General features: G+C 35.8%; 2 protein-coding genes across 2 annotated transcripts; both read left to right on the forward strand.

Moving 5' to 3' along the window:
• The first annotated feature begins 9,680 nt into the window (after positions 1-9,680).
• LOC131019971 (molybdenum cofactor sulfurase-like) lies at positions 9,681-11,636 on the forward strand. The gene is made up of 7 exons (XM_057948610.1): positions 9,681-9,835; positions 10,131-10,201; positions 10,300-10,426; positions 10,751-10,853; positions 11,010-11,055; positions 11,157-11,195; positions 11,271-11,636. The coding sequence occupies exons 2-7, from the start codon at positions 10,180-10,182 to the stop codon at positions 11,462-11,464; spliced, it is 531 nt and encodes a 176-aa protein (XP_057804593.1). The 5' UTR covers positions 9,681-9,835; positions 10,131-10,179; the 3' UTR covers positions 11,465-11,636.
• Positions 11,637-12,579: 943 nt separating this feature from the next.
• LOC131023201 (uncharacterized) lies at positions 12,580-13,129 on the forward strand. Its single transcript, XM_057952743.1, has 2 exons — positions 12,580-12,635; positions 12,742-13,129. The coding sequence occupies exons 1-2, from the start codon at positions 12,580-12,582 to the stop codon at positions 13,127-13,129; spliced, it is 444 nt and encodes a 147-aa protein (XP_057808726.1).
• The last annotated feature ends 1,440 nt before the right edge of the window (positions 13,130-14,569 follow it).

Below are 14,569 nucleotides of genomic sequence, written 5' to 3' on the forward strand. Positions count from 1 at the left end.
GATGCATCAAAATAATAAAAATGATCAAGTTTTTGTGGATATTATTTCTTCCGTCCCTAAAAATTGTGGATTAAAAGAGATATTACGATTTTTTTTTAAAAAATGTATTAATTATGTTTAAGTGAAAATTGAGTCTCACCCATCTATATATTATAAAGAATCAGTTTAACACCATCTAATCTACAGTCATTTATCTAACAGAATATTCCTAAAAATTTAACGGCCGTATGTAAATATTTCTCTCTCTATTCAGTTTTCACAATGCATTCTCCCCCTTTTACAATCCATAACTACCATGTTATTTAGATGAACAACCCACTACGCCAATTAGCAAATAAACTATAGCAACCCACTACTGAAAGTGATAACAAACTGCTATAACATCCAGATTTACAATTTATAAATATCAAATCACATTCATTTACCATTTCACACTTTTCTCTACACTTCTTTTCTGAAAAAAAAAATTACACAATTCGAAGCAACCCACTGTTTAGTGCTCTATAGGTATCAAAGATTGCTCCACTAAATCATCGGTGTTCTTAAGGAATTGCAGCCGAAAAAACTCAAACACAAACTCATAGGATCACAACTTCTAAGCATTCAAAATTCGTGGATGGAGAAGGAGAATGAGAAGGAAAAAGGAACGTTTGAAGGCATAAATGAGTTACGTGTTAGCTGCTGCTTTTAAGGCCGCATGGAGGAGCCGAGATGGAGCTACAGGAGGCCGGAGAGACAGACTTCTGTGTGCCTGAGCAGTGCTGAAAAATTAGATGACCGCAGCAATTCTAAAAAATGGACACGAAGTTAAAAAGGGGAGCGCCGCCGCCTACAATTTGGGCTTGAATAATGAGTCCAAATTAGGGATTCATTCTTTTATCGTATTTTATAATGGATTTAAATTAATTGCTAGATTTAATTTATTATTATTCTTTAATTGTGGGTTAAATTAATTTGTGATTCTTTATTTATCACTGTACTCTTTGTTTTTGGGCCAAATTAGTTCTTTAATTAAATGAATTTGCTTTAAATTTATGTTTTCGTTCATACGTTTTGATGTATTTTATTTCGTTCATAAGGAGTATAATTTTTTTTACTTATTTATATAAAATTTAATATTTTATAAGAGATGAAAGAAAAAAGAGAAAAAAATGGGGAGTAAATAGGATAGAGAAAAAAATGAAACTTTAAACACAATATTATTCATTTTAAACTTATTTCTAATTTGGGATGTAGATTGAATGTTCTTTTATAAATTAAAAAAAATCATATACAATATCTATGAGTTTTTTTACCTCCAAATTTTCTCTCTCCTCTCACTTCTTCCCTCCAAAATTTCTTTCTTATTTTTTCTATTTTAATTTTATTCAAAAAATCATTAATTTCGATTTGTGAAAAAATATTCAATTCCAATGTTAAATTAAAAACTATTATCTTTACTTTAGAGTAATAAATAAATTTGAAATTAATAATTTATGATCGTCTAAAATGTCAAAATTAATTTTTGTTCGCTCTCATTTATCTCTAATTTGAATATCATACTATTTTTTCATTTGTTTCCGTTTATTGGGGAATTTTTTTTAGTAAATGTCATTGTTTACCTTTCAAAAAAGTCTACAAAAGTCTACATGGTTGTTTAATTATAATTATGCATATGAATTATTTATTTATTTATATAAACATATTTATTATTATATCTTCCTTTTTATACTATTCGTATTTTTTCTGATCTTTAAATTTGGTTTGGGTTGTTTAAATATGAACTTTTAATAATAATGCAGTTTGAATTTTAAGATCTCAATATTGTAATATTAAATGACGACTATCAAGTTTGAAAATAATATTGTGCACATACTAAAATAATAAAAGTGGAAGGATATCATGGACGGAGTGAGTATCATTTTTTTTATTATCGGTTAATCTAATTCATAAATAATGACACTTTGATATTCTTAAATAATTTAAAATTTTAAAAATAAATAAATATATCGTGACCCGTGCATCGCACGGGAGGACGTACTAGTTTTTATAAATAGTGAGAGACTTTCTTGTAAATACTAAATAGTGTGAGAAAAAGTTTATAGGGTTATTTTCAAATATTAAAAGATCGTAATTTTAAGAAACGTTCCAAATTCCAATATATAATATTAAAGTCACAATTTAAAGAGACTGAGGGAATGCTAAAAGTAAGTCTTATTAAAATTGGCATTTGCGTCTAGAAAAAGGTTAGTTGTAGTCAATGCCATGAGTAGTTGCATAGTTTTTAAAGATCAACCAAAGAAGAAATTTTGTGAAGGTACGAATTCAAATGTTTTAGATGTTCGTCTTGCTTTTTTAAGGAAAGTTATTGAGCAGTTGTAATGTATTTATTGACGATAATTTTGTAAGTTGATCACTTTTTTTTCGACACAAATTTTAAAGAATTAGTGTTTGTATTAAACGTGATATATAAAAAAGTGAAAAAGATGAATAAAAAAAATACCATATAAGAAAATTGATTAAGTTAGTTGGGACATCTCAAAAAGTAATATTGATCAAGTTAGTTGGACGGAGTGAGTAGTATTTACAATTAGTATTACCATTTGTGCGATACACGATGAACAATGAAACTAAACAACATATTTAAATAAATAAATATATATATATTAAATAAAATTAAAATATATAAATATAAAATATATTTTTAATTTAAATAAACTAAAACAATCCATGCCCATCAATTATTTAATAAAATCCTTAATTTAAAAATATAAAATTTCAACTTTGTATAAAGCGTAATGATAATTAAAGTTATTAAATAAATGAAAAAAAATCAATAATAAAAATTAGCATTAGGCATTATTATCATCGAGTAGTATATACGTCATAATAAATAAATAAGTATTTTCATACACAAACATATATACTCCCTTCGTCCCACTCCAATAGGCTCACTTTTTTTGGGCACGGAGATTAAGAAAACTTACTTTTTAATAGAAAAATGGTAGTAAAGTGGTGTGGTTAAGTACAATTTTTTTACCCAAAAATGAAAATGAGCCTATTGGAGTGGGACAGATGGAGTATAAAATTGTAAAATTTTAACAAAGAGATAAAATAAAATATTTTAACTTTTAATTTATTTCATAACTTAATCGTTTTAACTTCATTTTTCATGATTTTTTTACTATATTAAATTTAAAATGTGCATATTTTTTTAAAAATAAAATAATGTGATAATGTTTAGAGAAAAAAAATTGCTGAAATCCAATAGTGCATGATAAAGTGAAATTGCCCAGATCCTTGATCTTCGCGGGCAACTTCCTCTGCAAAATCGCATTGCATTCTTCATTGAGGTTGACAGTCTCGAATTCTACCAGCTTCTTCTTGTGCGAGATTATGTCTTTTAGAAATTTAGCATATTTTGAGGCATCTCTTGCAAAGCCTCCACCAAAGGTATATTGATGTTCACTTTTCTGAAAATCGCTAAAAATATAGGGAGCCGTTCTTTCAACCTCTCTCTCTCTCTCTCTCTGATGACGTTGAAGGAAAGACATTGGCACAGCTGCAAGCAAAATCACCTTCTTTCTGTAATCTTTCTTCTTTCCAACTTCTTTTACAACGACTTCATATGTGTCCTATTGCACTGCTGGTGGTGAAATCTCCTCTACAGGCGTCTTGTGACCTACATGAGTAGGGCTGGTAATCGGTCCGGCTCGGTTATACCGGTTAACCGAAATCGATTAAAAGCCAAAATGATAACCGAAAACCGAACCGGTTTTTAGACCGGTTAACCGAATAACCGGTCCGGTTAATTGGTTAACCGATTAACCGGCCAACTCCAAATCCTACAAGCTATCTGATAAAACTGCAGTCTACAATCGTGAAAGAACAAGGGAGATAATCACAAACACAGGGATGATAATAACACACAAACACCCACCTTAATCCTGCAAGCTATTTGTTGGTTGTATCTATACAAAAGCAAAATCAGCCGCCACCCAATTTCACAAATCCCAAATCCCTAAGTTCTAATAATTATCAAAATTAGTGTTGAAGAGGTGCTGCCACCCAAGGATCCGGAGAAGGAGCAGACGTGGTCCGGTGGGAAGAGAAGAGGTGCCGGCGCTCAGGCGAAGAGGTGGGAGGAGGTGCAGTCGCCGGAGAAAGAGCAGGCGACGTGGTCCGATTTAGGAAAGAGGTACAGCTCTAGCAGATGGTGCTCAGGTACGAAAAAAACTGGGAAGACGTCGGCGACGTGGCTCGATGGCGAGGGGTACCGGCAACGTGGTCCAGTGGGAAGAGGCGGCCTTCAATTTCAGAGTCGCAGCGGCGGGTCGGCACAGCCAGAACAGAAGCTGCTGCTGTATTTCGTTCTTGGGGGAATGGAATTAAGCCTTATTCTATTTAAATTATAAAATCTAAATTATTTAATTATATGACTAAACCGGTTAATCGGTTTAACCGGTTAACCGACCGATTAAACCGATTAACCGGTAAAATGGAAACATAATAACCGAAAACCAAACCGAACCGGTAAAAACCGGTTATCGGTTAACCGATAACCGGTTTTTTTGGTTCGGTTACGGTTTTAACCGGATAACCGGAACCGGTTTACCAGCCTTATACATGAGTAGTCACAGTCCTCACATTGGTCGCCTTGTAGTAACGTGATGGAATGGCATTGGAGGACAATATGGAGGTGAAAGTCGTCGACTCTCCTTATTATCTCTGTTTAGATTATCCCCCATTTCGTGAGATCCTCGGGCGCCATCATATGCAGTCCCACTCCTCAACTCAATTGCCATACACTGCTCATTTGGGTTCACCTTAGTATTGCTTGAAAATTTACCTGACAGATGTAAATTGCTGATAGTAGTGGCCATTTGACCTATTTGGGTCTCAAACATCTTCATCCGAGTCCCCAAAGCAGCAGTGGTAGACTCACGCTTCCCTATCCTCTCATCAGATTTGGAGATATATTTCATTAGCAGCTCTTCCAAGTTAGGCTTCCTCTCCTCATTTATTACTCCATTAGACACTGAGAAACCTGGATTGCAATATTTGGATTTTCATAAGACATAATACGTTGTTGTCCTCTCTGGATAACAATAAAAATGATGCCCACCCTGATAATTTCATTGTTGTCCTCTTTGAAAACCACCCTGCTGACCTCGCTGGAAATTCCCGAAGTTCTCATTATTGAAAAAGTTTGCATCTTCCATCATCATCGGTTTTCTACAACTGGCTCAGTCTTAGCAGTAGTCAAGGCATTTATCTTGGATCAGCTCCGTTATCTAAGTGACAAATAATGTCATAGGATCATAGCTGAAGGCAGCTGCAAGCTAAACTCTCTCTGATGGCCATTGGTAACTTGTAGTGGCCATGCTTTCTATGATCTCCGTAGCTTCGGAACTTCCCTTTTTAAGCAAAGAACCTGTTGCAACTGTATCCATGAACATCCTGGTGTGTTCTCCACAAGCGTTATAGAACATAATAACTTGTGTGTCTTCATCAAATCCATGGTTAGGACATTTTCTGAGCTTCTCCTGATACCTCTCCCATGTCTCTGCTAGCGTCTCCCTATCGAACTGCTAGAACTGGAGAATGTCCATCTTTAGCTTCAAAGTAAGATCGGGATGATGAAACTTTTGCAGAAATTGGTGTGCCAGGTCCTTCCATGCTGGATTGGCTCCCAGCTGTAGAGTATGATGCCACTACTTCGCCTTATCCCGGAGGGAGAACGGAATGAGACGAAGACGTATAATGTCTTCAGGGACTCCATTTATCTTCACAGTGTTGCACAGCTCCAAGAATTGCGCCAGATGCTTATTAGGACCCTCGACTGCTTTGCCTCCATACTGATTTTGTTGCACCATAGTAATCAGAGTAGTCTTCTACTCAAAATCATTCGCGTTTACTCTTGGAGGCTCTTGATACTAATACTACGGAAAGCTTCATTGATAGAAGGTTGTTTCTGAGCTTCGAGATTATCCTGTGTGTCCAACAAACGTTGCAACTGTTCTTTTAGAGCACACACTTCTTCATGTGTTACCATCGATCCTAGCTTGGCTCTGTTACTCTAGCTGTTGTTACGGCGGCGAGAAGCTTCAATCTCAGGATCAAAATCTGAGAGAGGTAGACTCCGAGATCTTGTGTTCATGCACTACCTGGCAAACTCCAGAGCCAAAATCAGAACCAAAAGAAAACAAAGAACAAAAATAAAATAACAAAAATAAAAATTCAGATTAGTAGCTAATAATTCGCAAATAGAATCAAAATAAACAGTCCCTGGCAACGGCGCCAAAAACTTGTTCGCTAATTTCTTAACACACCGCAAGTGCACGGGTGCAATTGTTTACAATAGCAAGCAAGGCTGTATTCCACAGACTGAAAATAATTAATTACTACCCTAAATTATCTTTCTATATCTGAAAAACAATTAAAGATTGGTTTGGTTTAACGCAAAGAAAATAACTAAATTGGAAAAAAAAAATCAAGCTGACAGAGATAAGCAAATGAAAATAAAATATCTCGAGGCAAAGGTTTCAATAGATTCAGATAATCCAACAGATTCAATTCAGTAAACCAAGATAATTTTTCCTAAAACAATCTCAATTCTAGTCAATACCCACTCCCGTGGCATACAAACCGTTAATTACAAGTAAGGCTACCGTCCCCAAATCATTCTTAAACATACAACTCCAAATAGTCATTATGATTAATGTCCTCACACTTATCTCAAACTCTCTCGCTGATATTGGCAAGTATGCTTTATGTTTTTAGTTCAAGTAATAATTATCATCTTTCGATATCAAATTAAAACCTAAGATTATGCAAAATTGGTGGCCAATCAATTAAGCAATCAACGAGCACAAGAACACAAAAAGAGTAAATAAACCTTAAATTATTGAATCAAATAAAAGTCAGAAAATCATCATATTCTTACTTCCTAAACCTTAGGATAAAACTGTTATAGCCACACATAAACATATGAACTAGAATAAAAATATATATAAAGTAAAGGGTTAATTGCACCAAATATCACCAACTTTGCCCGAATTTCATTTTTCCCATAATTTTAAAAAATTCCATTTTTTATCACAGATTGAATTAGTTGTTCATTTTTTCCACGATTTTTTGCTCCTCTCAAATCGGAGATGACGTGGCGCTGAATGTGGTTCGCCGGCACACGCCACACACGTTCCACTCCGGCGATTGAAAAAATTATAGTATTTTTTTATTACACCAAATATCACGAACTTTGTCCGAATTCCATTTTTCCCTTACTTTTTTTTTTAATTCTTCCCAGAATTCCTCTCTGCTACCTTATTAAGTGTCTTTTTTCATTCTTCACCCACCCACGCACCCAAAATCCCATAACTCCATTCTTCAAAGTAAAATTATAAAAGAGCAATCATTTAAAAGCAATAAAATATCATCAAAACCTTGATATTAGAGTTTACAAAGTAGCTCAATCAAAAAGAGTATTATCAGTAGCCCAATCAAAAATTTTCATCCAAGCCTTAATTACATTAGTTTCTCCAATAACATTACTTCCACAACTACTTCGCTTGGCTTTCTTGAGTTGGTAACTCTTTTGTGGTTGATGCTTGATCACTTGTATTTCCAGACCTTCCAGCACCTCTACGCCCTCCACCTCTTGGTCTACCCCTTTGTTTAGGAGGCACAAAGTTCACCCTATTTGCATTACCTACATGAAATCCCTAAAACAAAACAAACAATTAAGGAATATGTTCAAAGTAGTTCAAAATCTTCTTTCATGAAATTAATAGCTGACAAAGCATGAACACAAGGAATCCCAGTGATATCCCAGAGTCTACAACTGCATGACTTATCCCCCAATGTCACTATGAATCTATCATCAAAATGTTGGACCTCAAATTTACCCTCATCAAGAGCTTTCTCTTTCCCCTTAACAGACTTGGTACCCTCCTCAAGAGCTTTCTCATTCCCCTTCACAGGTGCATCTATGTCATCCTCCTCAAAATACACCTCCTTGTTACCCTCATCGACAAAGATCTCTAAGAACTTACATTGAGGTGACAAATATTGCATCAAAAACATAACATCTTTATCATCAATAACAGGGTGGAAATCATGTGTTTTAGGTACCTTAAATTCCAAAGAACCCCAACTTTTATACCCTAACTTGAAGACTTCATCGTCTAAATCTAAGTAACCAAACTTGTCAGGATCAAACCCTGATAAAACAACAACCTCACCCCCAACATAGCAGCAAGTAGATTTTCCTAATTTCATAAACTTACCACCATGATGCAAGTATATTCCAAACATGTCACTGCAATGACAAATTACAAAACTTTAAGGAAATCATAAGAAAAAGATCGAACACATAACATACACAAAACATGAATAAGAAAATCAACTAAAAGACACAAAGACACGAGGTTTGTAGAACAGTTACAAGAATAAGAACACTACTACAAAAGTTTACATACATAACAGTGAATAGATAACGGTTTTTTTCAAAAACCGTTATGTATGAGCGCACTTTTAGGAATAGATAACGGTTTTGCGAAAATCCGTTATCTATGTACTGTTGTCTAAATGCATAGATAACGGTTTGAACAAATGCGTTATGTTTTTGCGTTATCTATAAGTTGCATACATAACGGTATTACAAAATCGTTGTGCCACCGTTATCTATGACCATCTTTTATAACAGTAATTTACAACGGTTTTTGAACCGTTATGTATAAGAGTCATTTACAACGGTTTTTGAACCGTTATGTATGAGCGTCTCTAAAAACTGTTATGTATAATTTTTTTTATTAATTTTTTTAAAATAATTTTCTACATTCTTATATTATATTAAAAAATAACAAATAAATTATTTATCCTAAAATTTGAATTTATTCCTAGATATAGACTTTGAAAAATAAAAAATTCATAACATTTTTTTTATTTTATCAACACTTATATAAAATGTAAATTAAAAATCTAAATTAGAAATCTAAATACCAAAAATTGAATATTAAAAGTGAAAAAAAGAAAAAAAGAAAAAAATTTAGGAAATTTAGAAATTAATCCCCCCCCCCAAACTAGCAGCCCTAGTTTTGTTCGTCCTCTCCTCCCTGTCTCTCTCGACTCTCTCTCTCCCCTCTCGACTCCGCCGCCGGCGCCGCTGCCCCGAGCCAGCCCGTCGCCGCCCACCCTTGTCGCGCTGCGTCGCGCCGCTGCCGCCCACCCTCGTTGCGTCTCATCTCCTCCCCAAATCTCTCTCTCTCTTCGCGATCTCTCCCTCTTTGAGAGATAGTCGCCGCCGCTGCCGAGGCAAGTTCCGGCCATAGAAGCACGCCGATAATTACTCTTCGCGCCACTACGGTACGTCTCGGTATTCTCTCTCTCTGTCTCTCTCTCTCTTGCTCTCACTCGCCCTATCTCTCCGTCTCATTCATGGCGGCTACCGCGGATCCAGCAGCGTTGGCAGTCATTGCCGCAAACCCGCGCCTCTGCGGCGGTCGAGCCGCTGCTGTCCTGTTATTTATTTATTTCTGATAATTTTGGAATTTTAGCTGCAATTTGTCTATTTCGTTCGAACCACACACTTGAAGAGGTTTTCTCTTTTTTGGGGGTTTTTGTTATTCTCATCTTTTTTGATTTGCTGTCATTTAGAAAGCTTTTGATCCTGAATAGATAAGGTGTGTTTATTTTGCTGTTGGAATTGAAATAATTGGGAAATATTTAAGCTTAAATAGAGAGGGTGTATTTGCTTTGATTAATTGAATCACATGGTTCACTCTCAGCTGCTGCGGACTAGGGTTTTTGCTTCTACCGAGAATGCTTTTTTGAAGCAGCCTAAGGTGTTTCTTTGGTGAGTTTGTGTTTGCGTAATGTTAGATTTGTTGTAGAGGAAAGAATCCTGTTTACATCTATTTTTGCTACATTATATTGGAATTGATTCCTAAATTCTTTACAAATTACAACTTGTGTGGCTTTTTTGTGTACTCCCCTGTTGTTTTATGACTTCCTCTCCGCCTTCTGGTTTCAGAATGTGAGTAGCTGAATGTCGTGCTGTTAAACTAGTCTTCCTAATTCTCGAGTCTCTGTCTGGAGACTGGAGCCATATTGGTGTGTGAATGCACGTTGTATTTCTTGAATATGTGCAGGTGCCTGTTTGTTTAATACCCATGCTGTCGGAGTGCGTCGACCTGCCCCATGATCTTGCTCTACAGATATGGTATGTATAATTTAAGAGTAAAGAGATGTCGAAAGTCAACAGCTTGTTGCTATTAGAATCATCTAACGTTGTTTTATGTGTGTAAATGCGTTTTACAGGTGAGACGTACAATTTATTTGCATTTCCATCGGAGTGTAACTTCTCAGGTCTTAGATTCAACCTTGACCTGGTTAATCCCATAAAGGAAGGTTCTTATCAAATGCCCGGAACTTCTCCAACTCAGAGGTATTTAAACATTTTAAGAATAGACATTGACTTTTTACTTGAGGCAGGCTCTTGTTTTGATGTTTATGAAGCAAAAACCTGGAGATGGTGTATGCTAGCAATATTGACTACCAACTTTACTATTATTGAGATCTTTGTATTTCTGCTGCTGAACACTTGAGTGATCGAGATCTATGAAATGGAGAAACATGTCATCTGTTTTATTTTATTTGGATACATTCTATTAATCATCACCTAGTATCAATTCTATGTGTTATTTATGCATGTTGTTTGGAATGTAACGATTTCATAGCTGGAGATTCATTGCTTGATATCTGTGAACAGTGGTCACTGGATGGTCCTGATTGATGCAGCAAAAGGAAGTTCAACATGCCCCCCTGATTTGTCAAAATACAAGGCAGACTTTGTTGTGGTCTCATTTTATAAGGTATTTATACAAGGCGGATTCATTGATTGATAGCTTTGCATGTTTTCATGAGGATTCATTAATTGATAGCTTTGCATGTTTTCATGAGGGCTGTTGATAGCTTTGCATGTTTTCATGAGGGCTGTTGCTTATCTCATTATTATTTTGTTCCCCCAGCTATTTGGCTACCCAACTGGAATTGGAGCTCTTATTGCTCGAAACGGTAGACTTGTGTTTCTTCTCTGATATTAGTACATGAAATTCTTATTGAAGTGCACCAATCTAACAGCAACCCCCCCCCCCCCCCAAAAAAAAATGTTTCAGAGTCAATGAAGTTATTGAAGAAGACCTATTTCAGCGGAGGTACATATTTTTTCATTTTTCTCCAAGTTATTACCACATCTGGTAGATGCCAGTCTTAACTTTTCATTGCTTCAGGCACAGTGGCTGCATCTGTCGCAGATATAGACTTCTACCAAAGAAGAGATGGTGTTGAGGAATACTTTGAGGATGGCACCGTATCTTTTCTGAGCATCGCATCTCTTCATCATGGATTCAAAGTTCTTAACACATTAACCATACCTGCTATTTCCAGGTGCCATGGACCTTCTTCTTATCACCAACACCAGTAGAGGGTCTTGAAAGGAGGCAAGAATTTGTGAATCATTTGCATACTTGATATTAAAGTTCAAGCTCCCAAGCCAATCATTAGCTATAAGGTAGTTGGTATTTTCAATTTTGAATCGGAATATGCAATGATGATGTATACTTGATATTTGGTTCATTTGTATAATAATGTATGAATTTTTTGGATGATATATAATATTGTTATCGTTGATTTTATCATTTTGTCGTTTTATAAAAATTGCAAAATTTAAAAATATACTACAATTATATAAAGTGCAAAAAATTGTTATAAAATGTGCAAAAAATCGTTATGTATTCTAATTAAAGATAACGGTTAAAATCGTTATAAAAACTGCAAAAATCGTTATAAAAAGTGCAAAAAACCGTTATGTATTCTATCAAAGATAACGGTTAAAACCATTATAAAAAGTGCAAAAAACTGTTAACTATGATAAAAAAAAAAATTAATACATAACGGAAAAATCTTAATACATAACGGTGAAAAACCGTTATCTATTCTATTAAAGATAACGGTTAAAACCGTTATAAAAAGTGCAAAAAACTGTTAACTATGATTAAAAAAAATAAAAAAATTCTAATACATAACGGAAAAATCCTCATACATAACGGTATAAACCGTTATGTATAATCATTATAGATAACGGTTTCATACCGTTATGTATGAGCGTCTCGTACCGTTATCTATTCTCACATACATAACGGTTTTTTAACCGTTGTCTATGATACGTATCATAGATAACACCACTATACACAACGGTTTTTTTGCTCATAGATAACGGATAAAATCCGTTATCTATGAGCGTTTTTCTAGTAGTGGAAAATGACATACTTTAAGCCTACTTTAAAGGCACTGCAATCTCACGATTTTATCTCCTCTATGCTATCACTTATTCTCACTCACAGAGATGATAACAGAATATATGTTAGAAACTGAAAAATACAGACCTTCTTCTCCCACCCAACCAAATAATCCACTTTAATCATACCAAGTACAAATCATAATACATATTTCCCAACCAAATAATCCACTTTAATCATACCAAGTACAAATCATAATACATATTTCCCTCTATATGTGCTTATTTTGAATAAAACCGACATGAAAAGAGACGGTAGACAACAAGATGAAATTCCAATTAGTGTTCCAGATTTCTCGTATTTCAAAATCAGCAAAAAAAAGGTATATCACATAAAGCAATTTCAAAACCTGGCTCTCTTCTTCGAGCGGTTCTCGATCAAAAGCGCGGTGGTCTTGCTGTAGAGAAGAGGGGTGGCGTGCAGCAGTTGGGGCGGCGACTGGCGACGCCGCGGCGTGGAGAAAAGGGGTGGCGTGCAGCGATTGGGCGGCGACTGGCGACGCCGCGGCGTGGAGAGAAGAGGGGAAGCGTGCAGCGGTTGGGGCGGCGACTGGCGACGCCGCAACGTGGAGAGAAGAGGGGTGGCGTGCAGCAGTTGGGGCGGCGATTGGCGACTGGCGACGTGGAGAAAAGGGGTGGCGTGCAGCGATTGGGGCGGCGACTGGCGACGCTGCGGCGTGGAGAGAAGAGGGGAAGCGTGCAGCGGTTGCGGCGGCGACTGGCGACGTCGCCGCGGCGTGGAGAAAAGATGGTGGCGTGCAGCGGATTTTGGTGAAGAAGGAGACAGCATGAATGATGTTTTTCTAATTGATATTAGGGCTTTTTTTATGTGATTTTGTTATTTGAGTAATTTTAAATTAATATATATTTCATATCAATATTATGTGTAAATTTTAAATTCACATCAGCGCCACGTCAATTTTCCGGTCATTGGAGCTAAAAATCGTGGGAAAATTGAACGACTAATTCAATCTGTGATAAAAAATGGAATTTTTTAAAATTATGGGAAAAATGAAATTCGGGCAAAGTTGGTGATATTTGGTGCAATTAACCCTAAAGTAAATGAACATTTAACAAATAAACCGTAAGAAATTTTGTGAATCTTTAGTTCTTGCTCTTTAGGTGTTTCCCTTGTGTCTCTCTCAACTCTCATAAAAGTATAATATGATAAAAAAGTGTGTTCAAAAGTATCTTGGGGATCTTTTATGTGCCTAGGTCTTTTGGCTTAATTTCCACTCCAAAAATCGTGTTTTTCATGAATATGATGGAATTGGGTGGAAAAATGTGCAGCGCATGCGGCCGGAACAGGCGGCCGCGCGCCTGACCGCGTGCATCACCGAGTAGCACGACTGGAACACACAGTCGCACGTTGTCTCTCTGGACTCGCTGACTCGCCACGCGAGCAAGGCATGCGGCCACGTGTCTTGGCAACACGCAGACTTCTTGACGTCCATTCTCCTCCGTTCGATTTGAGCTCCGTTTGCACTCATGGACTCATATCTTCATGAACTATACTCTAACATCACCAAAAGCTTCCCAAAACGAGTCCAAATATCTGTAATAACAGCACAAACACGGACGAGTAGTCTATTCCACAAAGTAAACAAATTCAAAGCTAGACAACTCAACTTTCACTAGAAAAATACTTAATAAAGCACTAGTATGGCGTAATCTAGGAGTGAAAATGCATGTAAATCAATAACGAGCAAATCATGGTCTGAAAAATCAAATCCATCGAATATTAAACTTCAATAGATTGAACAAGACAATTGATTTGATGCATATAACTTTATTGTAACTATGGAAAATATATATTTTTTATAGGGAAAATAGCGTCAAAATTGACCAAGTTTGATCCGATTCTTGTTTTTCCCATGACTTTTGAATTTCTCATAAAAATTCATAATTGTGGATCCGATTTGTAACTTTCCCATAAATTGAAAATTCCCCAAAATTTGTGCTTACATGGCAATCGAAAAATACACGTAAGCTACATCGTCCGGCGAGTAAAACGACTTCGCTTAATTAACCCTTAAACATCAATTTTTTGGTTTAATTTCGGGGATTAAATCGTAATCTGAAGATGAGTTATTCAAATTAGGGTTTTTGTAGAGCAATTCCAAAAGCTCTTAATTCCGAATCTGAGGTTCTGCGCGATCTTTAAAATTTATTTAGTTATATAATTTATAAAAAAAAAGAGATAAAACTAATTACAATATTATTTTTTCTATA

The sequence above is a fragment of the Salvia miltiorrhiza genome, chromosome 4 (assembly GCF_028751815.1).
Source record: "Salvia miltiorrhiza cultivar Shanhuang (shh) chromosome 4, IMPLAD_Smil_shh, whole genome shotgun sequence".
Taxonomy (NCBI): domain Eukaryota; kingdom Viridiplantae; phylum Streptophyta; class Magnoliopsida; order Lamiales; family Lamiaceae; genus Salvia; species Salvia miltiorrhiza.

Coding starts and splice junctions, on each gene's coding strand:
- LOC131019971 (XM_057948610.1), top strand. CDS start 10,180: ATGATCTTGCTCTACAGATATG. Junction 10,202..10,299: donor GATCTTGCTCTACAGATATG/GTATGTATAATT, acceptor TGCGTTTTACAG/GTGAGACGTACAATTTATTT. Junction 11,196..11,270: donor GAAGACCTATTTCAGCGGAG/GTACATATTTTT, acceptor TCATTGCTTCAG/GCACAGTGGCTGCATCTGTC.
- LOC131023201 (XM_057952743.1), top strand. CDS start 12,580: ATGAAAAGAGACGGTAGACAACAAGATGAAATTCCAATTAGTGTTCCA. Junction 12,636..12,741: donor ATTAGTGTTCCAGATTTCTC/GTATTTCAAAAT, acceptor GTCTTGCTGTAG/AGAAGAGGGGTGGCGTGCAG.